At 43.6% G+C, this 24,250-nt stretch overlaps 4 protein-coding genes across 7 annotated transcripts; 3 read left to right on the top strand and 1 right to left on the bottom strand.

Moving 5' to 3' along the window:
* The first annotated feature begins 1,681 nt into the window (after positions 1–1,681).
* LOC120711082 (BTB/POZ domain-containing protein At1g21780-like) lies at positions 1,682–3,965 on the top strand. The gene is made up of 3 exons (XM_039996490.1): positions 1,682–2,060; positions 2,794–2,909; positions 3,026–3,965. Exons 1-3 carry the CDS (start codon positions 1,775–1,777, stop codon positions 3,629–3,631), a joined length of 1,008 nt encoding a protein of 335 aa, XP_039852424.1. The 5' UTR covers positions 1,682–1,774; the 3' UTR covers positions 3,632–3,965.
* Positions 3,966–7,384: 3,419 nt separating this feature from the next.
* Positions 7,385–11,288, top strand: LOC120711084 (PI-PLC X domain-containing protein At5g67130-like). The gene is made up of 6 exons (XM_039996493.1): positions 7,385–7,516; positions 9,803–9,901; positions 10,025–10,325; positions 10,423–10,646; positions 10,737–10,823; positions 10,916–11,288. Exons 2-6 carry the CDS (start codon positions 9,821–9,823, stop codon positions 11,090–11,092), a joined length of 870 nt encoding a protein of 289 aa, XP_039852427.1. The 5' UTR covers positions 7,385–7,516; positions 9,803–9,820; the 3' UTR covers positions 11,093–11,288.
* An 877-nt stretch (positions 11,289–12,165) lies between these two features.
* On the top strand, positions 12,166–16,077 carry LOC120711081 (protein S-acyltransferase 8-like). Its single transcript, XM_039996488.1, has 5 exons — positions 12,166–12,698; positions 13,573–13,758; positions 14,399–14,680; positions 14,811–15,044; positions 15,306–16,077. The coding sequence occupies exons 1-5, from the start codon at positions 12,642–12,644 to the stop codon at positions 15,774–15,776; spliced, it is 1,230 nt and encodes a 409-aa protein (XP_039852422.1). The 5' UTR covers positions 12,166–12,641; the 3' UTR covers positions 15,777–16,077.
* Positions 16,078–16,162: 85 nt separating this feature from the next.
* Positions 16,163–20,165, bottom strand: LOC120711079 (tubby-like F-box protein 12). 4 transcript variants are annotated; one of them, XM_039996487.1, is made up of 6 exons: positions 19,720–20,165; positions 18,756–18,889; positions 18,462–18,654; positions 17,944–18,031; positions 17,290–17,422; positions 16,163–17,192 (listed from the first exon to the last, which is right to left on the bottom strand). In XM_039996487.1, exons 2-6 carry the CDS (start codon positions 18,797–18,799, stop codon positions 16,415–16,417), a joined length of 1,236 nt encoding a protein of 411 aa, XP_039852421.1. In that variant the 5' UTR covers positions 18,800–18,889; positions 19,720–20,165; the 3' UTR covers positions 16,163–16,414. The 4 variants fall into 4 exon arrangements, with proteins under 4 accessions (XP_039852421.1, XP_039852420.1, XP_039852418.1 ...); XM_039996486.1 differs by having other exon boundaries at positions 18,756–18,886; XM_039996484.1 differs by having other exon boundaries at positions 18,462–18,886.
* Between the last annotated feature and the right edge of the window lie 4,085 nt (positions 20,166–24,250).

Genomic DNA, 24,250 nt, shown 5'->3' with positions numbered 1-24,250 from the left:
TTGCTACACGTAAGCTCTGACTGCCAAGCATCACAGATCTATTGTGAAGGAAGAAGACCTCATTCTTTTTTTTTAATCAAAAAGACCTCTCTTTTTTTGTGAGCATGGAAATCAACACACGGGTCTTTTTTAGTTCTCTGGATAAAGTTTTTGAAATAGAATATTTTACATTTGAAATAGTATTAAACATAGACTAATCATCAAACTAATTACATAACTCGTTTGTAAATTACGAGACAAATTTATTAATACTAACTAATTCATCATTAGCACATATTTATTGTAGCAATTTATTCTCTAATCACGAACTAATTAGGCTCAAAAGATTCAGACTCACAATTTACTGGCAATATGTGAAAATCGATTTTTTGTCTACATTTAATACGCCGTACATGTGTTCAAATATTAATGTGATTGATGTCTTAAATTTTTTATGGGAAACTAAACAAGGCTACAATGTTGCCTTATAACCAAATGATTGCAGAACTAATTCATCAATCAGAGAATATAATGATAATTTTGAAAAAAATGAAGCAATTGACAGAAATAACGTGATGTGACCGGCATGGGCGGCAAGGGTCGGCGATAAACAATACTCCAGTAATTACTTGTTTCCTAGAGTAAGTAGGAGTAGTAATCGAATTCCAATAAAACAAACAAGGCAAAATTGGCTGACGGACATCGCTCAAAGCTGGCTTTTGCCTGGAGCCACTAAAAAATCATGCCTTTGCTGAGAGACACCGTCCAATGGTGGTAATTTGCTATAGGACATTAAGTCCATTATAATACTCGATTTTAATAGAAAGCTATATGAATTTACGCTCTTGTCCTCCCGTCGCAACCTGGACACCTCTTCCGCCAGATCCTCCCACAGCGCCGCCGGCCATGGCGCTACCCGTGCGGCTTGCCAGCAAATTTTGCCTTGATTGTCCCTTTCAAAATTTTTGCCTTGATTGGAGTGGCCACCGCATCCTCCTGTGTGTGGGTGTGGCCAGGCGCAGAGCAGGTCTACCTCGAGGCTGTAGGGGTGCAACACGGGAGGAAAGGCTCGGTAGATGTGAGGGAGGAAGTGGAGGGCGGCTCGGCCACTGCGTGGGCATGAGGCCGTGCGCGCGGGCGCCGGTGAAGCCGCAGGCCGGTGGGTCTGCTCTCCCTCGCGAGCCGCGCGAAGAGCGCCGCTGAACCCGCAGGCCGCAGTTCGACCCTTCTGCTCCTTCCTCGCGTGCCACCAGCCGCGCGGTGAGTGCTGGCGAAGCCGCAAGCCCGCCGACCCACTCTTCCCTGTTAGCCGCCGGCGAAGCTACAGTCAGACCATCCCGCTCCTCCCTCGCGTGCCGCGTGGTTAGCGCCAGTGAAGCTGCATGCCGGCCCGGCCCCTCCCATCGTGCCCCGCGCGGGGAGTTGCGGCTTCTATGCCGGGCGTGGCCACACGCCGCGGGAGAAGCGTCGGCCATGGCGGCGGCGCTACGGGAGGATCTTGCGGGAGGAGTGTCCAGATTGTGATGGGGGCATTCCGTTCGGTACTGTCGGAGTCAGATAAGGGTAAAAATGTAAATTCATGTAGCTTTCTATTAAAATTGAGTATTATAACGGACTTAATGTTCTATAATAAATTATTATGATTGGACAGTGTCTCTCAGAAAAACATATTTTTTTAGTGGCTGCGGGCAAAAGCTATGTCCGTCGGCCAATTTTGCCAACAAACAAAACAAAGCACGGGGCGGCGGCAAGTCATCCTCACTCCTCAGTCACCTCCTCACCCTCTCGGTCGCCGATGAGCCTGAGCGGCGGCGGCGGCGGCGCGCCGGACTCCCGCGTGGAGACCATCTCCCGGCTGGCGCAGTGGCGCATCGACACCCTGGGCTCCTGCTCCTTCCGCCGCTCCGACCCCTTCAAGCTCGGCATCTGGAACTGGTACCTCTCGGTCGAGAAGAGCCGCTCCGTGTGCATCCGCCTCTTCCCGGAGCCCGGCCGGGTGGCCAAGGACCAGCCCCCTCTCGCGCGCTTCCTGCTCCGCGTCTCCTGGCCCGGCCCGCCGCGCCGCTCCTGCGCAACCCCTGGTATTTATCTCTCTCTCTCTCTCTCTTTTTCTGATGCTATCTATATATGCTGCTGGGTGTTTTTTACTGTATTTGCAGGGCAGCAAAGCCCAATGTGCTTCTTGTGCCACTACTCGATTCTAGCTAGTAGATTACATGTCTTTATGATCTAGAATGAGTGCCCATGCCCAAACTTTGTCTGATTATTTCCATGGCTGCTGATTCGGTTGTCATTTTTGACTAACAGATCAGTGACTGTCACCGAAAAAACTGATGGAACATAACAATTAGGACGAAGCTCAAGAGTAGTCAGAGGATGATGCTTTGAGTTTTACTTTACAAAGGAAATTCCAAAGCCCAAACAGTTGCTACTCAGAGAGTACCAATTTCAATCCCACTACTAATCAAGTAATTATTATCGTTACCACTGCTTCATGAAGAACAAACTGTCTATATGAAGCAGTAGTGTTAATATATAACTGGAAACTTGAGGCAACTCTTAACCCATAAAAGATGGCATGATATCTGAACATCGGTTGTTCTTTCATCCTACATAAACATGGATGGAAAAAGATAGGATCGTGCCTCGTTACTCTCCAATTTCCTCCATTAACAGCCTGATGGAGTTTTCACCATGCCAAACCTGCTATCCGTTTCTCTTTTTATTTCCCTAGCTAGTCTCCCTGCTGCTGTGATGGGCTCTTCTGAGTGTTGATGAATGTCATACTTATTATCCTTGTCCTGTGGGTGGCAGTGCAAGAGCATCTTCTCCGAACCAGTGATGACTTTGTATGGCAAGTCGATGCCATGTCCCATGGGCATTTCACAATCGATGTTGAGTTTCTGGACCTGAGGATAGCCACTAACAATGCAAGTACCTACCTGGCCTTGTGTTTTAATCCGTACAGCATTTTGTAGGCTTCCCTGTTATGCAGAAGGGCTGCCATGGATTCGACTAACACTGTCGAACCCAATACTGCTGACAGGCTACCGAATCATCTTCGTCGATCTGGCCGAATGAAGGCATGGTGCAGAGAATTGCTGGTAAGAGCACTCTGGGATGCCTTTCGCGCATGCTGACAGAGTCAATCCACACGGACGTGACCATCAACACGACCAATGGTGTCCTCAAGGCCCACAAGGCTGTCCTGGCAGCTTGCTCTCCTGTGTTTGAGAGCATGTTCGTGCACGACCTCAAGGAGGAGTCATCCACGGTGAACATCAACGACATGTGCCTGGAGTCGTGCTCGGCCCTCCTCGGCTTCATCTACGGGACGATCGAGCAGGAGCAGTTCTGGAAGCACCGGCTGTCGCTGCTGGCAGCGGCAAACAAGTACGGCATCGGTGATATCAAGGACTGCTGCGAGGAGAGCCTGCTGGAGGACATCAACTCGAGCAACGTCCTGGAGCGGCTCCACGTGGCGTGGCTGTACCAGCTGGGGAGGCTGAAGAAAGGGTGCCTCAGCTACCTGTTTGTGTTTGGGAAGATTTACGACGTGAGGGATGAGATCCATAGCTTCTTCCACCACGCGGACCGCGAGCTGATGCTGGAGATGTTCCAGGAGGTGCTCAGTGTTTGGAAGCCCATATGATGTGACTGAGGCGTCAAGGTATTGTGCTTGCATTTAAGTAATGTGTAGAGGAAGCTGGCTCTGTCAATATCTATCTGTCTATCTATTTATTTGGTGTGTAGTATTGTTTGGAATTTGAAGGGCCGTCAAGAATTCAGGTAGGTCACTAGGTCAGAGATGTGTATGTATAACAATCCACGCGTTTATCCTACATGTTTGATTGGAAGAAGCAAGCAATGCATGTTGTGCGTGCTGCCTGTCTGTTTGTATATGACTGCTATCTAGAAGCGAGTACTCGAGAATGAATGAATATGAATTGGTCTTGTTCTAGATATGGAAAATGGTGGTCGTTGAATTGTATGTAATTTATTCGGTAACCTTTTATATTTATATACAATACATGATGATTATTGGGGTTGTGTTGATTTTGTCATGGGTGCAGTGCAGTGCATTATCGTGTCGTGGAATGGACCGCGTTTTGTTTGGCGATCATGTACATGATAGGTTGGTTGATTATATTTATCAATATATTAATTAATATATTTATATTGGAGCATCATAGAGCATAGAATGAATGAAATCCATAGCGCGCGACGAGTGACAGACACGTCGTCAGTCGTAAGGTGAGGTGCGGACGGTGTGCATATGATGAAATCAATCAGTCAATCAATCAACGATTCAATTGATACAAGGGCCGTGTTTAGTTCCACGCGCAAAAAAATTTTCATTGGAATCTTGTTAATTTGAAGTACTAAATGAAGTTTATTTATAAAACTTTTTACACAGATGAGTTGTAAATCGCGAGACGAATCTAATGATGCTAATTAATTCATGATTAATCAATAATTAGCGGATGATTACTGTAGCATCACTGTTGCAAATCATGGATTAAGTAGGCTCATTAGATTCGTCTCGCGATTTACAGCACATCCATGCAAAAAATTTTGTAAATAGACTTCATTTAGTACTATATGCATGTGTCGAAACATTCGATGTGACTTTTTTTTGTTTAAGCACGCTTTGCGCGCTCTATCATAACCCAAATATTGATTATAGAAACATATCATGAAAGTATGTCAATACGACTCACAAGATTTTGTACAGTCATATGTTACATGTTTAAATATCATGATAAGAATTTATAGCTACCAAACCATTTAGCTATACTGATCCAAACAAGAACAGTGAATTAAATTATTTATAGCCATGAGCTTAACAAATGCATGTATCATTATTCTAGTTTTTTTAAGATCATCGAACTTCTCAGCAGGCGACCAAACACACAAAAAGATTATTACAACTGGTGGTACATATAAAATGGATGCGACTTCTAGCCGATGATCAAACCACCAAAAAAAATAGCCAACCACAACTGCAATGGATAACTTCCTCTTCTGGCTATGCATCCTTGCTTGGGCTATAAAGCAAAAAAAAAACTATATAAACATTAGAATGAGTAAAGATGGCTTAAGGAATTACCTAGTTTTAGTATAGGCACCAGCACTATTATCATTATCATCATCATCTTCTCCGCCATCACCTTGGTCAGTTATTAATAGCTTCATGGCAAAAAAAAAAATTGGTAGAAGATGAGCGAGACATAGAAGTACATATGTATAAGTTTATGTTTTATTTCTAATACACAATCAACAAATACTAAAACATAAGATGTTAGTTTAAAAGTGGATCTAACTTTTCCTTAGAATATTTTCTTTATCTTGTTTGTAGAATCATCAGATGTATTTGCATTGAAAGCAACAACAGTGCCTTATGGGCAAAACACTAAAAAGAAGCAACAATTCAGCTACTCATGCGGCTACCACAGACATACTACCGCACTATGCCTAAATTAGCTGAATTTTTTTTGCCAAGTTGACTAAATATATCAAGGGAGGGTCTAATCACGTATGTTTTACTTCTTGTGTGTATAAGAAAAAAGTTCATTGGTAACTCAAAACTTGTTGTGCAATGTTCAAATGATGTGTTGGTGTTTTCTTCATTAATGTGTTATCTAACCTGCTAGTAAGGGGCATAAGTACGTACAATTTTTTACGAGTAATAAATGCTACTTTATAAATACTAAGTTGAACTAGATATGCACTGCAAGTGGTGCCTATCGTCTATGTCCGAGCAGCAGCAGGGCCGAGCAAGGGGGCCAGCCGTAGTGTCACGAATCGTGTGAAGCACGATGTATATCAATTTCGTGAACTGAGCGTAACTTAGCTAGTAATGTTCCTTGTGGTCTCCATGCTCATCCGGATTCATATCGTAGACTCAATATGGGTGTTAGCGTTTTTCTTGATTATTTCAATATTTAACCGGCGCTATGCTTTAAATGGTAGGCGACGTCTCCATCGACAACGTGACGTCCGTGGTTACTTCGTCAGTCGCGAGGATCTGCCGGCTCAGTTTTTGGAGATGCTTATAGGGGCAGGATTGTGTACGTGTATTAATGGAGTGGGTGTGCGTGCGTGTTTATAAATATATGGGTTGTGTTTTGAAAAAAGAGTACGAACTCCATGCAACATACTGTCTCCAATGAGTGGAACATCACTGTGTGACCTAGGCTTTGTTTGGAACATTAGCCCAGGGCTAATTTGATCCATGAGCTAATACCCACCATCCTTCTCATTCCCATGCCTAGGTGTGCATGTAAACTCACATTTTTTGTGGGGTCCACATAAATTTAGCCCATTAGCACTCTTGGAGGGGCTAAGAGCAAGTATTATAGAAAGCTACAAGCAGGCTAAATCCTACGTGGAGGAGAGAGAAATGAGAAAAGAGAAGAAAGCGAGTGTTTTGCTCGCCGCCGGCTCAAGCAGGCTTCAGGGGCTCTGCTCCTTGCATGTGGACTCGTATGCACTGAACCGCTGACATACAGCTAGCAACAGGCATAAAAACGGGCAGAAAGGCGCACATGCAACCGGCTGCTCCGCAGGGTTATTAGCCCTACTCTAAGGAATTTGGAGGGGCTAATTCACTTTAACTCAAAATTAGCCTATCTGTTTGGATCCTTAAGGGCTAATTTAGAGCTAAAAAATGAGAGCTAAAAATTATCTCATGTATAAGATTCTAGTCCTGTGTCAGGCAAGTACTCTAGCCTCGAACGGTTCCGTATGCTAAAAAAAAGAAACATGCAATTTATATTTTATTCAAAAGAGCACACAATTTATATTTTATTCAAAAGAGCACGAATTTATATTTTATTTTTAAATAAAAGTGTGCATGACAATTTCTATTGGCCGGGCTTTTTCAAAGTTGCAGTTGCCCTCTGCGGAGTTCCATTCAATTCAGGTTTCTATTTCAGCAGCCAGCCTCTCTGCTGCCTGCTTCTCTTGAGACACCACCTGCTGCTTGTTAAGTTGCAAGCAAGACTGCATCCTTCTTCCGAGAAGAGAAGCACAAGGAAATTAAGAACCAACCAACCAGACCGATGAATATGATGGCAGCGCCCGCCCGCCCAGTGGCGGATGCAGGATTAAAGGCAAGGGGGCTGAAACAATAGAGATGTTGATTTGTGTGAAGATTTAATGGTGATTTGGAAGTCTTGCTACAGTGTTTTACGTATAATTAGGGGAGTTTAGGGGGGCTTGAGCCCCCTAGCCCCCCTCCTGTATCAGCTGCTCCTGGCGCTGCTGGCAGGGCCGGCGAGCGCCTGCTCCGCCGGCGCCGCCTGCGGCTCCGGCCTGCACTGCAGCGCCTGCGGCCCCGGCGGCGGCGGCATCTGCACGCGCGCGGCGCCCATCGACCCGGCCACCCACGGCACCAGCCTGCCCTTCAACAACTACTCCTGGGTCCTGGCTCACCACGCACAACTCCTTCGCCCTCGCCGGCGCTGTCTCCCCCACCGGCGCGGCCATCATCTCGCCCACCAACCAGGAGGACACCGTCACCGCCCAGCTCAAGGTAACCAACCGCCCGATTCCGACGAGCCCCCCGCCGGAATCGCGGGGTGGTTGTTGGGCTGTGTTCGGTTTGTAAGTAGTACTTAGTAGCACAACTACTGTAGCTCACTTTGACCACTAATTAGATGTATTAAATCAAGATAATTTACAAAAACAACTCCACAGCCCTGTGCTATTTCATGAGACGAATCTAATAAGGCTTTTGACCGCACGATTAGACGATGTTTACTGTATCTCTACTGTAGCTAATTGTGGATTAATTAGGATCATTAGATTCGTCTCGAAAAGTTATGTCCATATGTGAAAATTTTTTGCAAATAAACTTTATTTAGTACTTCATTCATATAAGATTTCTTTTCCGTGCTAGTAGTACTACTCTAAAACAAACAGGGCCTTGGTTACTCATTCGTTCTACAATCTACTAGTGTACTAGGATGGGATCCAGTACGGTTGTTGCTGCATGTGGGGCCCGCCATAAGCAAGCATTCCTTCATCCCGGCGGCCTCTCTACTCTGCATCCATCCATCATGCATCTGACTGCCTGCATATTGCTACCTACCTCAAAGCCTGAAACCAAAAGCTAGCTGCAACCTCCTCACACACACCACATTGCTTTCAGTTTTCCTGCACCTTTTTGCCTGCTTTTCGGACCAACAGCATTGGGTTTTAATTTTATTACCACCAAAAATTAATCCATGCCAATGCTTTTGTTTTCATTCACTACAGATGCTGCTGGAACTATCCATTCCATTCCATGCGCAAGCCCCCTTTTTTCACTACAAACATCATGTCAGATGGCTGCAGCCCACGCCCCACGGACCTGTGCCACCAAGGGTCCAAGGCCAAACTTCTAGACTTTGAAAACATGAGCACGTGCTAACAACCCTTTTCACAAATTACTTTATTGCAAGTGCAGCGGGTTTTTCTCCACCTTTTCATTGCTGAATATGTAGCTTTAATTTAATTTACTTGCACATGGATGTTTAACTGGGCTCCATGCCACCGTGGATTATGCTGGCTATTAAGGTTTTTTTTTAAAAAAAAATATAAACTCCAACACCAATGATGCAGAGACCGGCATTTCGGTCTCAACCAAGACAATAAATTGCTAATGTCGCCACCTAAGCTCAAGAGCCTTGCTTGTCTTTTCTTGCCACCTCACCTCGCAGAGATTCTTGTTCCTATCGTCTTCCTCACATGCTGCACAACCAATAAGAATAGGAACCGTGCACCTAATTGCCCTAAAACTACTAGTAGCAGCACCTTGGCAACGACTTTGGGCCTGTTTGGGAGGGTTCCGGCTCCTTGTAAAATGGGTGGAGCCGGAGCTGGAGCAGGTTTTTGTGGCTCCACCGGCTCGCAGGCAAAGCTGCTGCTCCACTTTCTCACCTGCTACAGTATGGAGCCACTTCACTTTTAGAGTGTTTGGTAGAGCTCCAGCAGGAGCCGCCGGTGGAGCCGGAGTTGGAGCCCTGCCAAACAGGCCCAAAGGTTTCTGATGCGGTTTTTATGTTGTCTCTACCTAACTCATGAAACCAGGGTGCCACTCAACTCATTGTATCCAAAAGAAAAGGTTTCTGATTTGATTGCTTAATGTTGTTGTCAGCCAGAAACTAACAGGGCCTCACATAAATCATGTCCAGTTCAGGCATTATGCTGTGAAGGTGTCGTTTGCTTCCTTCTTAAGAAAACCAAGGGGCCACACTTATATTACTTTTCGGTTGTCATGCCATACTGTCCCTTTTCTTTTTCAAGTGGTTGTCTAGAACTCGAGATCTTGGTACAGCAAAGATAGTAAATTACAGTTGTTGCCATGTTGGCGTTGGAGACTTGGAACATAACGGCTCTTGTTTTCAGCTAATACTGCTATTCACGTTTCACAAGTAGGCTGACATTTATATAAAGTAATCACAGAAGCACTCAGTACCTGCTCAATATTCGTCCTCAATCTCCGACATCTCATATAAATTTTCCCATGTTCCTCTACTCAATGGAAGAAAGAAGACAAGCTTAAGCTGCGGCCATGCAGCTTACCAGGCTCTTACTCATGCTCCCTAGTGCTGTGAATACATTGGTGTATTTTCTACTGAGGAACACACTTCACTTCAAACTAGTTTCCAGTGGTGAAACTGCTTAAAAACAGTTAAATTTTGCAGTTAACGAACATATTTTGGTGTTCACCACTACTGAACCTTATCATTTAGTGCTCATCTGCCAGAGTTTTGCCATACTATTTGCTATCTTCACATGTTAACCGTGGAACTTATACTTGGTTATGTGCACGCAGAATGGTGTTAGGGGCTTGATGCTTGACACTTACGACTTCAACAATGATGTCTGGCTCTGCCACTCATTTGGTGGGAACTGCTACAACATCACTGCCTTTGTAAGATTATACTATCAGCTAAACATTCTTCTCTCCTGTAGTCCTGTGTCCTGAAAAGTAAGTACATTTGTGTTGTAATTCCAATCCTGAGTTGCTTTTTCCTTCTGTATTTTTCCTGTTCAGCAACCAGCCATCAATGTCTTCAAAGAAATCCAGACATTCCTTGATGCAAACCCGTCAGAAGTAATCACGATTTTCCTGGAAGACTACACCGCTACAGGGTCCTTGCCGAAAGTGTTCAATGCTTCGGGCCTTATGAAGTATTGGTTCCCAGTGGCAAAAATGCCAAAGAGCGGTGGCAACTGGCCTTTGCTCAAGGACATGATCAGCCAGAACCAGCGTCTGATAGTCTTCACATCAAAGAAATCCAAGGAAGCAAGTGAGGGGATCGCATACGAGTGGAACTATGTGGTGGAAAACCAATGTAGGTTTCGGTATATGATGTCTGATTACATTGGCTGGTGAAGTTTCAATTTTTTTCCATGACATTTTTATTAAACAGATTTGCTTTGCCCGTGCAGATGGAAATGACGGTATGGTAGCAGGCAAATGCCCCAACCGTGCAGAGTCGCCGGCCATGGATTCCAAAAGCCAGTCACTTGTTCTGATGAACTTCTTCACAACCGACCCGAGCGAGACCGGTGTTTGCGGGAATAACTCGGCACCACTTGTTAGCATGCTGAAAACTTGCCATGCTGCTTCAGGCAATCGGTGGCCCAACTACATCGCTGTTGATTTTTACATGGTACAGTAAATTCACATGCCACAGGCTAGGTAAATGTTTTTTTTTCTGTTTCTTTTCATGCGCATTTTTCATGATCTGTGAATGGTGCAGAGGAGCGATGGTGGAGGAGCTCCCCTAGCGACGGATATGGCAAATGGGCATATGGTATGCGGGTGTGACAACATTGCCTATTGCAAGGTAAGGGGTGTTTCTTTCATCTTTCTGATCTGCGTCTCTAAACAGCAGCAGCAGCGGCTTATAGTTATGTGACATTTATGTGTGATGTGCAGACCAATTCGACGTTCGGGACCTGCGTGATACCGCCACCGCCGCCACCCAGGGCGCCCACGCCCGGCGGCAGAAGCTCAAGAGCAGGCGATGTGAGCTCGGCAATGGGAGTAGTGTCTCACCATCATTGGAGCTTCTTCCTGGGACTGGCGTCTCTGCTTGTGTTGCTGCTCTGGTAAGAGCTAGCTAGATTGGTGACCAATTCATTGAAGCCTTGCGCTTCCGGCAACTTGATTGGTTTGCTTTGGTTTGTAACAATTTTGCCTGAGCTGTATATTATGTTTGAGTTATTAGTGAGCAGCGTAGAGAGATCGACACGGAAATCAAATTAAATCATATGTATCATTCGTTCCTTCAACTTCAATGGTGTTGTCATCGTGGCTTTTAAAATTCTAATTATACGTTAGAGTTGTGTATGGTGGTGGTTCTTGGCATGACCCTGAATCAAAGAAAACTCTGCAGAGACTGCTGGGAAGAGCATCCCAGACCAGACCTTATTACCTTTCAGTGACGTAGCCGGTGCAGAATAGCATCAATCTAATCCGGCACACCCAGTATATGGATATCAGCCTTTTGACAACCTGTACGTGTAGTTGAAGTTTGGCTCAGGCTGTGTTTAGTTACTCCAAACTTTTCGTCACATCGAAACCACATCGAAACATTAAATATAGCAAATGACGTATGTATGGAATACTAAATGTGGGTAAACAAAACAACTTATTGCACAGTTTGGATGCACGTTGCGAGATGAATCTTTTGAGCCTAGTTAGCCCATGGTAGGATAATATTTACCACATACAAACGAAAAATGCTACAGTGCTTTTCAGCTTCACTTTTTGCAAACTTTTCGCATCTAAACACAACCTCAAAAGAAAGAAATAGCCAGTACTTTTTGTTGCATCTTTTTCAATCAAGAGAATAATGAGAATCGAATGCTGTCTTTTGACAAGATCACACACACAAAGATAGATAGACAGATGTCAGTCACAATAACTCAAATGATCCATTCTTGTTTTAGTAGTACTAGACTAGATGGAGTAGCATCACCCGAATAATCGAATCGAATAGTTTTACCCCCACTGTAATTATAGGATACGGCACGACGTGATTGGGTAGATGTTGTGCGTTGCTTAACAGAGAGAAAATAACAATTTTTTTTGTAATAACAGAATATAAGGAAAAAAGAAAGAAAAGAAAACGCGGTAGGAAGGAAGACAGGAGCTAGAGAAACAGGAGGAGCAAAGATAGGAAGGGAATCGAATAGACGAATACGATACCTTCTCTTTTTCATCTCTTCTCCAGTTCCCCTCCTTGGAGGGCCTTGTTGTTTGTAACCTTGTTTGGGGTTGGAAGAGAGAGACCTTCTTCTTCCCCACGAATCCAAGCATCTTTCCCTAGTTCCTCTGGGGTTGCCATGCCATTTTGGTATTGCCATGCCATGCCAGCCTAAAATCGCGACCTTTTTGATTGATTGGTATTTCTACTGCCAGTACTAGAAAAACCCCACCGCACCGACAGCGCAGCCGTGATGCGATGCGAGAGGCATCGTCCTGCTTCCAAATCCAATACCCCCCCCCCCCCCCCCCCCCCGCGAGGGATGTGATGTCCTTGTAGAGGAAAGGAAAGGGGAGGGGAGGAGGAAATCTTGTCGATCCAAAAAGCAAGGGAAGCCGGGACTAGAAGGAGAGCGCCGCCGCTTGGACTCTCTCAACGACGCCGACGCCGGCCATGGCCATGGCCAAGCACAAGCAGCGCCGGGTGTACCAAGCCTGGAGAGGCAACAACGTGAGTCGGATTCATTACATCACCATCCATCCCCCTCCCCCTCCCGCTCCCTAGGAACTTGCAGGAACAGGAGTAGTAGTTCCTTTCTTCTTTCTTGGGTCCTTAAAGGTCGCGCCTTTCTTGGGTTTGGATTCAGTCCTTCTTGCCCGGATTGCCTGTTGTGCCAGCTTCTTCTTGATTTCTCGCTTGCATCAGACCTGACAGTTTGGCTCCGACGCTTAAGGGAGAGGGGCTTCTTTGGAGGATAAGATGATTAGGGCCTCTTGGATCTTTATATGCATTGTCTGCCTAGTTAGTTGATCCATTCCATTTCCTGATTTGTTTATCGCGTCACCAGAGTCTTGCCGACACTGGTGAATAAACTATCCAGACTCGATTTGGATGCACTTTGGCAGCCAATGTGAATCATCTTAACCTTCCCTTCCTTAATAACATAATCTCAGTCGTATGACACTATGTTATGTCAAGGCTTCACCATTCTGTGTCGTGCCTCTTCTTACTTGCTGCCGGCTAATCCCAACAAATTAGAGGCTTACGAGACAATGCCCAACGCTCTGCTGCACAGCATTGCAATTTTTTTTTGAGAGCAACATTGTAATTAAATTCTTAGGCCCTACGCCTTTCAACGGTTTTAGAACCAGAGGTTTCAGCATTCCTTTTTCATAAGAGTTCAGACTACCGTTACACTGTCTTTCCTTCACCATGGAAGGACTTTTGATGCCTCCACTAGTTAAGATGATATTACCAAGGCTTTCTTTTCAGATGTTAACAGCTTGGCTTGCAATTTTCAGTATGTTTGTTTCTGCTGCTTGCCTATATTCAGTACCTTTTGTTAAGCTATCAGATTTTCAGTAATTTATTTCTCTGTGTTCAGATAATCTTGTGTGGTGGAAGGTTGATCTTTGGACCAGATGCCAAGGCCACTCTCTTATCTTTCGCTCTAATCGCAATCCCTGTTGCTGTCTTCTGCGTCTTTGTGGCCAGGGATCTCATACACATATTTCCTGCATATAATGCAGGCTATGCAATTCTTGTTGTCACCATAGGCCTTACAATTTATGTGAGTAAACATTCTTTGCATGTTTACTTTGTAGTTGCACTAAGGTGCTTGCATAATATTTCCTATTTCAGTTAAGAGAATTTTTCCTAATGTCACTAAAATAGCCTACCATAATGAACAAACTGCAATCCTGAAATCTTTTAATACTTTCTAACAAGTTCAGTTTTTCTTTAAAGAAAAATGCTGACTGTGTTGCAGTGAAACCGTGTTAATTTTAATCAGACAGACAGGTGAATATGCTTTACAACCTGTAGTTTTTGCAGGGTGTATTTGACATCGTTATGATCATGAAAAGAAACCTTGTGTGATAGTCCTTTTATTTTGGTCCCAAAGGAACACAGCTGTATTGCAACCTTCAGTCGTCCTGACATGCTTGGTTCTTATGCATATTTGTGGACCTTGGCTCGGAACTTCCATTTTATTATCTTTTTGAAGAGTGAACATTGAGCGATCCAAAATAAATTTATATTCATATATGCTTCTGCATACTAAATATGTTCTTTAAGTATCTTTTATCCAGAAGTTATTTTCTCAATGAGCAGTGCTGAACTTACTGTGTCGCTATTTATTTCCTACTTTATTTTTTTATGTGTGTTGCACCAAAATCATATTATCCTTCTCTGCAAAACCTGATTGTTAGGTACTGTTACTGCTCTTGCTTACCTCATCTCAAGATCCAGGTATTGTACCACGGAATTCACACCCACCTGTGGAAGAGTTTTCTCATGATGCTTCAGCTCCACATACTCTTCAGTTTCCTCGAGTAAAAGAGGTTATGGTCAATGGCGTGCCTGTGAAAGTGAAATACTGTGAAACTTGCATGATATACCGGCCTCCTCGCTGCTCCCACTGCTCCAAATGTGATAACTGTGTTGAGCGCTTTGATCATCACTGCCCTTGGGTTGGGCAGTGTATTGGAGAGGTCAGTTATGTTGATTACTTCATTTTTTTTCAGAGTAGACAAGTTATGGATGTTTTTTTTTCATTTTACAGCTTGAGTGCATTTCCTATGAAAACAGCCTAGGCTTATTTGCATTTTGTTTCTTTTGCAGCGAAATTACCGGTACTTCTTCTGTTTTGTTTTGTCGGCGGCAGTCCTGTGTATCTATGTATGTGCAATGTGTGGATTGTACATCAAGCTTCTCATGAGTAGGGGTCACCATTCATTGGTGAAGGCCATTAAAGAATCTCCAGCTTCATTGGCAGTCATGGCATATTGTTTCGTTTGCTTCTGGTTTGTCGGCGGTCTCACTGGGTTCCATTCTTACCTTATCGCGACAAACAAGGTTAGCCCTCCCAAGTCAACGTCAAGGCATAATGTCTAAAGCTCTTTTGCCAAATAAAGAAATGATGGATAGGCTGCAGATATGATATTTAGTGCCTGCTGAATTGAAATAAAATGAACACCTCAATATCATTTAAATCTATCCTGAATTTGAGTTGGAAAGCTAAAGAAAAATGTGCATCATTATGTACTAGTATTAGTGGCTTGCTCAATCCCACATTTTTATTTTACTGAATGAAACCTGTGCTTTGTTATTCTGAAGACAACGTATGAGAATATCAAGTACAAGTACAGCAACCAACCAAACGTGTATGACCGCGGTTTTGTGCGCAACTGTCATGAGTTCTGGTGCACAAAAAGGAAGCCTTCTAAGATCAACCTACGAGCTATTGTTCAAGAGGAACATGAGGCAGCACAGCCACAGATCAGCTATTCCAATGTGCCAGAAGATGATGCACCTCATCGTCCGCGAGCCAAGGTTGAGGATGATCTAGAAATAGGTCTCGACGTTCTGAAGTCTCCGAGGCGCCCGACAGATGAACTTAGCGATGAAGAATTGGAGTCTGGAAGCAATGGTGTTAAATATCGCACACCAGATTCAGACACTGACATCCCTGTAACCAGAACTAAGACTGAGATCTTCGGTGAAGTTAGGGATCTGGACTTGTCGGTTAGTAATGCTGCATTACCATCGTCTCCTCAGCAGAAACAACACCCTGATGAACTTTGTTGATGGTTTACGAATGTGCCTGTTCATTGAAATTTACTTTGCACGTTTTCATATAGCAGACACCAACAACTCGTTTAAGTTATCCAAGAGGGATGTGAATGATTGGATTTGAAGGCATATGTTCTCATTTGCCATCTGTTTTTAGGAATTTAGCCAGTTGCTTGATCAATCATAGAATTTTATGTGTAAAAACCCCAGTTTATGGAAGGTTTTAGATGTTTATAGGAATTGTTTGAAATTCTTCAGGAGTGTATGAGGCGATTCATAACTGTACATAATTTTTATGACGATATGGCCACTGGTATGTATAATGTGTCCTTTCCAAAATGTGGATTTGCAAATGGACTGTAGTTGGTCTTTCCTAAAAAACATAAACTGAAGAATGTACATCACATTATTGGTCCCGTGACTTTATTGTTAATTAAAGAAACATATTCAAAGACTGAAACCATCAAGGAATTGCCGAATTGGAACCTGGAAGACTTGAGGTAATGTCTGCACGTTTCACCATTACAGGTTACAGACATGAAAAATTGTACCAAACACCTGCAGCTTAGAACAATTGCCGGTTCTTAGCTTTGACACGCACACACACACCATATAAATACTTACTGACCTACATGCCTGTTCTTATCTCTAATCTATTCACAAGCCAGCTTGGTGTCAAAGCTAGTCAAACAGATGGTGAAGGCCTGGAATGCTGAGAGCGGGTATCGGTAGTCCATTGTGAACATGTCCTTGGCAACCTTTCCAAACTGCAGGATCACCTTATCATGATCGGATGCTGAAGATGAACTCGAAGGCTGGGTTTGCTGCTGAGCCTGCTGCGTCAATTCAGAGGGCACAGCATCTAACAATGGCGCAGCTATCAACTGAAAGTTCTTCACAGAAGCCACTGTCACCCGGCCACGGAAGTTGAGGCACCAACACTGCAGCTGCTCGTGCCACCTTGGCTCTTTATTGCGGAGAACCAAAGGCCTCTCCTTGGCCTGACCATCATCCTCACCTTGCTGGATCACTCTGCTTACCTCTGAGAAACGAGAGGAGCTGAAGTCCAATGAGTGGTCTGTAACCGAGAACCTTGAGCTGGAAGCGGTATTTACACTACGAAAGGATTCTTCATAGGCAGAAGTGCCAGGGAGGAAGAGTTGCGTGGGTTGGCCAGGGACCATGCCTTCAGGTTCCAGTGCTGAGGCTGGAATGGAATGCATGGTGCAATTCATACGCCTGGGCCCCCTTGTGCCAAGCACATTTAGCTCATAGTTCACCCGGGCAATGGGATAGCTAGCAGCGGGTACCTTGGGGGAAACCCTCCTAGAGGAGATTCTACGGCTGCCACGCCCGCATGAAACAAGACTCCCAGCATTGTATGGCGGCTGAGTGTCGTATATGACGAATTTCGTGCCAAGAAAATTTGACCTGTTGTAGTGTCAGATTCAAATGGACAACATCACGCAAAACTCAAAAATCATTTTAAGTTGGATTGAAATATTGCTGTCAAGGTAAGATACTTCACCTCATTTTTCCAACGTAGCCATTACTTGAACGTGATATATTTTTAGGATCCATAGAAATGATGTACTCAGTATAAGTTGTACGACGATTCCTCTTAGCTGCTAGTAGAAATTTCCCGTTCTCACTGAGGACAGCTACATGATCCAAAGTATCAAAGCAAAGTTGTGAGAATTCTGTTTTGCTAAGGGTACCAAAAAGTAAGTCTAATTCTTCCTTAATTTACTGTAACCACCAACATTAGATCACTGAAAGCAAGCATTTATAACACGAAAAAGTGTATATCTGCACAAAACAATATATACTATTTATACAAGAATTATGGGTGGGTGGGTGGGTGTGTTTGGGGGGGGGGGTCTGGTTTCACTATTTTTAGGTCAATCTGTTCATATCTAATAGTCCTCATTCGAGAAGACCAAAAGGTGAAACATATCTCAAAAGCCATATGAAGTAACACATTTGGTTCTCCAAGCCAGGTGGAAAATTGTCAAGAAGATAATTCCTGACAAAAATCACTAGAGCAAGGGAGTAGTTGTGGAATTAACCTGAACAGTTTATCCTGTTCATATAAACTTTTGACAGTCCAATTTGTCCTAGTCATATGAAGTTACTCCGAAGGATATTAATGAGAAAAACAGAGCACATACTTGATACTTACCAGGACTAAGACATAGGTAAAGATAATAAGTTGATGTTGATTTGTCCCTTTTTATAAAACACTGTATTATTCCATCTCTAGGTCCTGGCTGTACAAGAAAAGACAAAATTAGATGGGAGCAAACATTTGTGGGTGGACATAATATATACTGCAGTGGCTGTTCTCTACTTCTGAAATACAAGGGACAAAATTGCTAACGAGACCAAATGATTTATCCTGGGATGAAGTTTGGAGTATGGGCTGGGGCTGAGACGAATTTTGACAAGGGAGAAAGGGTAATTGTGAATTGAGAAGCATGTAGTCACAAGTATTTTGTAAACAAATAAAATGGTTGATAGTATCAAGTATTCTCAAAACAGAAGGATGTGTTGATTCATAATATTTTGTGCAGCACATTAATTTTTTTGCAATTATTTGAGAGTACAAGTTATTGAATAAAATACTAAAATACAAGCAGCGAAAATCAATAATACAGGTTTTGCAATTTTCTGCCCCTGGTAACTACATTAAACTGTTACCTGTTTAAGTGACACTGGAAAAGTGAGCATTCCACCAAATTCCGGACTCGGCACTATGTCCTTGCATATCTCTCTCCATGTTCCACAAACTGCTGCGCAAGCAACAACATCTCTGCGGGATGGCCAAGTGCTCTCACCTTCCTCAAGCCTTTTCATTACATCTCGAAGCAATTCGGGAGGAAGACCAACCCACCTGCTTTGATCAACTACTATAGGTCCATCGTGCAGGTTGCTCACAGATCCAACAGATTTCCCTCTGTGATGACCAAGACCAGGCAGACCAGAAATTCTAACCTCAAAACTCCGTCTTGATAAGCTACCAAAGCTTTCCCTAACATCACGGATTATGCTGTGGAAAGACATGTCCAGTGAGAAGGCACAATAACTGCAAATTTCTTGTGGTGACCAAGATCTTCAAAGTGAGCCTGCTAGCAACAACATATGCAAATGGCAAAGCATTAGTAACTACTGGGCTTACACAATACACCGAAAAGGCAAAACAAAAACACTGCCAACACAATATTGTGGCTGTGCCTTATCTTTTCTATCAGCCAGCAACACTTCTTTGGTTTATAAATTCCAAGACCACCAAACAAGAAGTCAACATTAAGCTGAAAGCAAGTATGCAACAAATCAGGATGAATAGCATGCACAATAAACTAGGCAACCGCCAAGGAAGACGATTAGAGGATTAGAGCATACGAACATATCCAATCATGTGAGATTAAGTCGGTCAAATCCCATTGTAGCGAAGTCCATTCTCACTTGAATAGTCTAACAGCCGCTAGAAAGTCAGTGGATTACTGTAGCATTTAACTAGTTGTTCTTGTTTCACACTTAGCACTAGATGATCATATCATGGGCAAACAACCTCTCTGATGGCGAAAGGCCAACGAAACACCATTAATTAAAGGCCTAACTACATCACAATTCACACATTCATAGGCAGGGTGTGAAATTTTGACCACCCTTTTTGCAGCCACAGAGTAGAATTTGACCAATATTATGGCTACTTTGCGCATTCAAATAGTTCTACTTAAGCCTTGACCTTTTGTTTTGCAGTTCCACTTGAGAAATGAAAAAAAGGAAAAAACGAGAGATTTTTTTTATCTATTTTCCAACAACTAGCACAAAACAGATGTTATCATTAAGCACAGCTCAAGCTGAACTAGGAATTCCTGCGGGAAGTAAAGAATCCGATGAAAAATCGAATCTTGCATGGTAGGGACGGGGCAATCAGAAGGAACAGGAATCTTACCCTATCTTGTTCGTCGACTCGCTCACAGATTTCAAACCCGTATCTGTGGACAAGATCTGGCTTTCCTACACAAAGCAAGCGATTTCTGTTAAGGAGAATAAGCAAAAGCGCCCAACTTTGGATGCAGAAAACCTCGCAACCCTTCCCCCCCTGGATTGGATACAGAAGCTTTGCGCTCCGAATCCCCTCCGATTTGTCGCCTCCCAGCCCTGGAAAGGCTTGAGCTTTTGAGCGCCAGGAGATAAGACGAGCCAAATCGAAGAGGAACAGGTACAGCTTCTATCTGCTGCCGGGAAGAGGAGGGGAGATTGGGGGAAAAAATTGGGAGAACCAGAGAAGTGGATAGCCTCGGGTAGAGCAGGGTAGCAAGGGGAAAATAAGAAACGCGGGAGATGGAAGGAATTGTCTTGTTGGAACTCCCCTCCCAAAATAAAGAAAACAGGTAACACATGGGCTCGTTTAGTTTCGTAGCACGCTAGTGAATAATGACACTTTGACCGTTTATTACGGTGTCAAACAAAGTCAGTTTATAAAACCAACTCCAAAACTCCCGCGCTAGTGACCCTTAAGAATCTAATGAGGTCTTTGGCCGCGCGATTAGAGTAAGGTCACTGTAGCACCACTATAGCAAATCATTGATTAATTACCGTCATTAGATTCGTCGCGAAAAGTTACACCCATCTCTAAAAAGATTTTACAAATAGACTTCATTTAGTTCTTCATGCGGGAAAGATTCTCTTCTAGCGTTAGGATTCTAGCGCGCATCAAAACAAAGCCATGAGACAGCAGCACAATCACAGTGGAAGCCTGCGCTCTTTTTGTTTATTGTATTGGAGTGGACTAGACAAAATGATACACTCTTACACAAACTTTGGACCTAGTCCCTTGGATTTGGGCCTGATCACGGGCTGGTCAACCTAGCGAACCCGACCCGACCCGACCCGATTGGTATGTGGGCTGGACTCGAGCTAAAATATTGAACCTCAAGTTAGACATGGGCCAAATTTCTTAACCCCAAAACTTGAAAAAATCTGACCCGATGTTTAATCCGATCCGAAACATCTAGCCGGTGGTTGGGTCGTGCTATGTTCGGGCCGAAGAAAAATAACCAAAATTTCCTTGCCCGGACTCGACCCAATCCATGACCAGGTCTACTCCAGTTAGCAAAATACAAGTTTGCACTTAACTTTTGACAGTTTTATCAAATATAAAAAATAGCGGACTAAAATATTTAGCAGAAACGCTTCAAAAAAATCTGAAAGAGCTATAGCTTAGCGCTATAGCTAGCTTAGTGGAAGCTAAATCATTTAGCGAAAGGCCACACAGGACGGAGGAATGAAGCATCGGGGAAGTACACGTGTCAAACGATTACACCCCTACCTGCCGCGTGCTGCTGTTCGGTTGGCCGTTGGTTCTTTTACAATTTCTTTGGACTCTTTAATTACAAGCATCTTGGTGTGATGTGCAAAAGAATGTTGTACCAAATTCCTATCCGAAACTTACCTTTGCTTCAAAATTTGATTCTAGAGCAGCATGCTGGTACTGCATTTATCTCTTTTAAAAGGTGTATTGGGATTTAAAATATTTCTTCAGACATACTTTGATCATTGATTTCACTTACAGTATATCATGAATTGCTACGAACAAATGCTGAGGTATCAAAAGATATTTAAACATGAAAAATACTCATACTAAATATGCACATTTTTAATAAATGCTGGTCAAATGTATAAAGTCTACCTTTTAAAATTCTAATGAGCATCCTGAATTTTTTGTATATTATTACAAGAGTAAAATGTCAAAAACCTACAACTATTTTGTGAACTGAGTGTAGTTTAGCTGGTAAGGTTCGTGTGGTACAACCATCCTAGATTCTCACATTTTTCTGGTTTCATTTCAGAATTTAACCGGCGTTCTTTTAGCAGTACAAGTGACGTGCCCGTCAACAACAAGCCACCTAACGTTGTCAATTCGAGAATTTGCCGGCTCAGTATCTCGAAAATACTCATAGATGTTGAGTTTGTTAAGAAATCAGCTTGTAGTACTCACACAAAACACACAGAATGGACACACGAGAGCACAGTGAGGAGAGGAGTTGCTATCTGTATTTCACTTTTCACTTCTCATTACAAAGGGTGAGAGTGACCTCCTATTTATAGGAGAGGAGCTCAAGTTACAGTAATGTGAATTCAAAGACTTTCTCCTCCTCTTCATAAATTTGGCCACCTTCAAAGTTCAGTTTTCACATACTGTTCTTTGACTTTGATTTACAACACTCCCCCTTGGCCAATTTTATGTCATGTGTATGCCTCGTTAAACCACCCCCCCTCCAAAAAAACCCAGTGGGAAAAAGGGTAGGAGAAAAGAGTACATCTCATACATTGCTTATACTGCACCTGTTGCCTCGTTAAAAACCTTGCATGAGAAAACCCAGTGAAAAAAAAACTCATCAAGAAAAAAAGAGTACAATAGTTGATATTGGGTCGGTACTTCAGGACCGACATGTGATCTTCGGGATCACAATTATGGGCCGTGGGTTTCAGGATTGATCTCCCTCTGAACCCTGTAATTCTCTAAGTCGTCTCATGCCAATTCCACGAACACACCTGTGGAAGCTGGAAGCTGGCAGAGACTTTGTGAATAAATCAGCGAGATTTTCATATGACTTAGCTTGCAGAATTTTTATCTCCCCGCTCTTCTGGAGCTCGTGGGGGTAAAAGAATTTAGGAGCAATATGCTTCGTGAGGTTGCTCTTAACATAGCCCATATGCATCTATGCAACACAAGCCGCATTATCCTCATAGATAATGGTGGGGGTGTCAACAGTATTCATACCACATGACTTCTGGATGTGGTCAATCATTCGACGGAGCCAAACGCACTCACGTGCGGCCTCATACAGGGCAATTATCTCTGAGTGGTTGGTTGATGTGGCAACCAGGGTCTGCTTCACAGACCGTCAGGAGATGGCTGCACCACCACAGAGAAACACAAAACCAGTCTGTGATCTGGCATTATGCGGGTCAGACATGTAGCCAGCATCAACATAACCCACCATAGAGAAAACCCCCTTTCTTGAATACCATAATCCAAGGTCTTGAGTACCTTATAGGTACCTGAGGATGGTTTTCACGCCAACCCAATGTCTTCTGGTGGGGGCGGCACTGTACCTTGCCAACAAGTTCACTGCGAATGCAATGCATGGTCTTGTGCAATTTGCAAGGTACATTAGTGCACCGATGGCACTTAGGTATGGGACTTCAGGTCCCAAAACCTCCTCATCCTCTTCCTTGGGTCGGAATGGATCTTTATCCGCTTCCTTGGATCGAACGACCATAGGGGTTTTCAGAGGGTGGCACTTGTCCATATTAAACTTTTCAAGTACCCTCTCTGTATAGGTGGACTGGTGTACAAACACTCCTTCGGGGAGGTGTTCGAGCTGCAGGCCCAAACAAAATTTGGTTTTACCCAAATCTTTCATCTCAAACTCTGTCTTGAGGTAAGCCGATGCTTCCTCAATGTCCCTTGTGGTTCCGATGATATTCAAATCATCGACATAAACTGAGATGATGCAAAATCCATCAGCGGATTTCTTTATGAACACAAAAGGACAATCATCATTGTTTGTGTAACCTCTCTTCAGGAGAAAGTTACTCAAACGGTTGAACCACATCCTTCCGGATTGTTTCAACCCATACAACAACCGCTGCAGGCGGATGCTGAACATGTTGCGGTTTTGATTCGGTCCAGGAATCTTGAGTCCTTCAGGGACTCTCATATAAATTTTTGAATCAAGTGATGTAGGGTTGAGATGGCGGACTAGAGGGGGGTGAATAGTCCTTTCTAAAACTAATCGCGCTGGCTAATCGAAACTTATGCGGAATTGAAACTATTCGCTTAGCCAAGACTTCACCCCTCTAACTATAACTCTAAGGCACCTCCAAAAGATCCTACACAAAGTAAAAGGAGTGCCGGGCAAACTAGAGCTCACCTAACCAATTCTAATGCAAGGTCACTCAAACCTAAGCACTAGTACTTCACACACCGGGGGAGCTCCTACTCAAATCTAATGAGGAAAAGCACAAAGCCAATCTAAACTTACTAGATGCACAATGGACAAGGCTACACAAGCCAAATCCAAAGGCTCAAACTTACTTAGCTACACAAACTAAGCAAGGCAACTAATTATGCTACACAAGCTAATTAGTTACACTAGGATCTTTATTTCTATGCTACACAAGCAAGAAGATATTTAGCAAGCTACACAAGCTAACTAAACACTAGAGTGACTATACAAGCACAAGATATATATGGATGTAAATACAAGGCTTGTGATTTGGAGAAAGCAAACCACCGAGAAGAGTAGACAAAGTTGACACGGTGAATTTTATCCCGAGGTTCACTTGGTTGCCACCAAGCTAGTCCCCGTTGAGACAAGCTCCAAGGTTGTCGCCGATCCTTTTGCTAGTGGTGACTCTCAAGTCACACTCTCCCACGTGGAGTGCTCACACCGAGCTCTAGCACATGATCC

The sequence above is a fragment of the Panicum virgatum genome, chromosome 6K (genome assembly GCF_016808335.1).
Source record: "Panicum virgatum strain AP13 chromosome 6K, P.virgatum_v5, whole genome shotgun sequence".
In the NCBI taxonomy this organism is placed as follows: domain Eukaryota; kingdom Viridiplantae; phylum Streptophyta; class Magnoliopsida; order Poales; family Poaceae; genus Panicum; species Panicum virgatum.
Note: the sequence above shows the minus strand (reverse complement) of the source record. Positions and strands in the feature narration are given on the sequence as shown.

Excerpts from the sequence above, each read along its gene's own strand:
- LOC120711082 (XM_039996490.1), top strand. The coding sequence starts at position 1,775 with ATGAGCCTGAGCGGCGGCGGCGGCGGCGCGCCGGACTCCCGCGTGGAG. Across the intron at positions 2,061-2,793 it reads CCGCTCCTGCGCAACCCCTG|TGCAAGAGCATCTTCTCCGA; the intron begins GTATTTATCTCT and ends TGTGGGTGGCAG. Across the intron at positions 2,910-3,025 it reads TGAGGATAGCCACTAACAAT|GCTACCGAATCATCTTCGTC; the intron begins GCAAGTACCTAC and ends TACTGCTGACAG.
- LOC120711081 (XM_039996488.1), top strand. The coding sequence starts at position 12,642 with ATGGCCATGGCCAAGCACAAGCAGCGCCGGGTGTACCAAGCCTGGAGA. Across the intron at positions 12,699-13,572 it reads AAGCCTGGAGAGGCAACAAC|ATAATCTTGTGTGGTGGAAG; the intron begins GTGAGTCGGATT and ends CTCTGTGTTCAG. Across the intron at positions 15,045-15,305 it reads ACCTTATCGCGACAAACAAG|ACAACGTATGAGAATATCAA; the intron begins GTTAGCCCTCCC and ends GTTATTCTGAAG.
- LOC120711084 (XM_039996493.1), top strand. The coding sequence starts at position 9,821 with ATGCTTGACACTTACGACTTCAACAATGATGTCTGGCTCTGCCACTCA. Across the intron at positions 9,902-10,024 it reads GCTACAACATCACTGCCTTT|CAACCAGCCATCAATGTCTT; the intron begins GTAAGATTATAC and ends TTTCCTGTTCAG. Across the intron at positions 10,326-10,422 it reads CTATGTGGTGGAAAACCAAT|ATGGAAATGACGGTATGGTA; the intron begins GTAGGTTTCGGT and ends TTGCCCGTGCAG.
- LOC120711079 (XM_039996484.1), bottom strand. The coding sequence starts at position 18,824 with ATGTCTTTCCACAGCATAATCCGTGATGTTAGGGAAAGCTTTGGTAGC. Across the intron at positions 17,423-17,943 it reads TTACCTATGTCTTAGTCCTG|CTGTCCTCAGTGAGAACGGG; the intron begins GTAAGTATCAAG and ends TGGATCATGTAG. Across the intron at positions 17,193-17,289 it reads GGCTACGTTGGAAAAATGAG|GTCAAATTTTCTTGGCACGA; the intron begins GTGAAGTATCTT and ends ACACTACAACAG.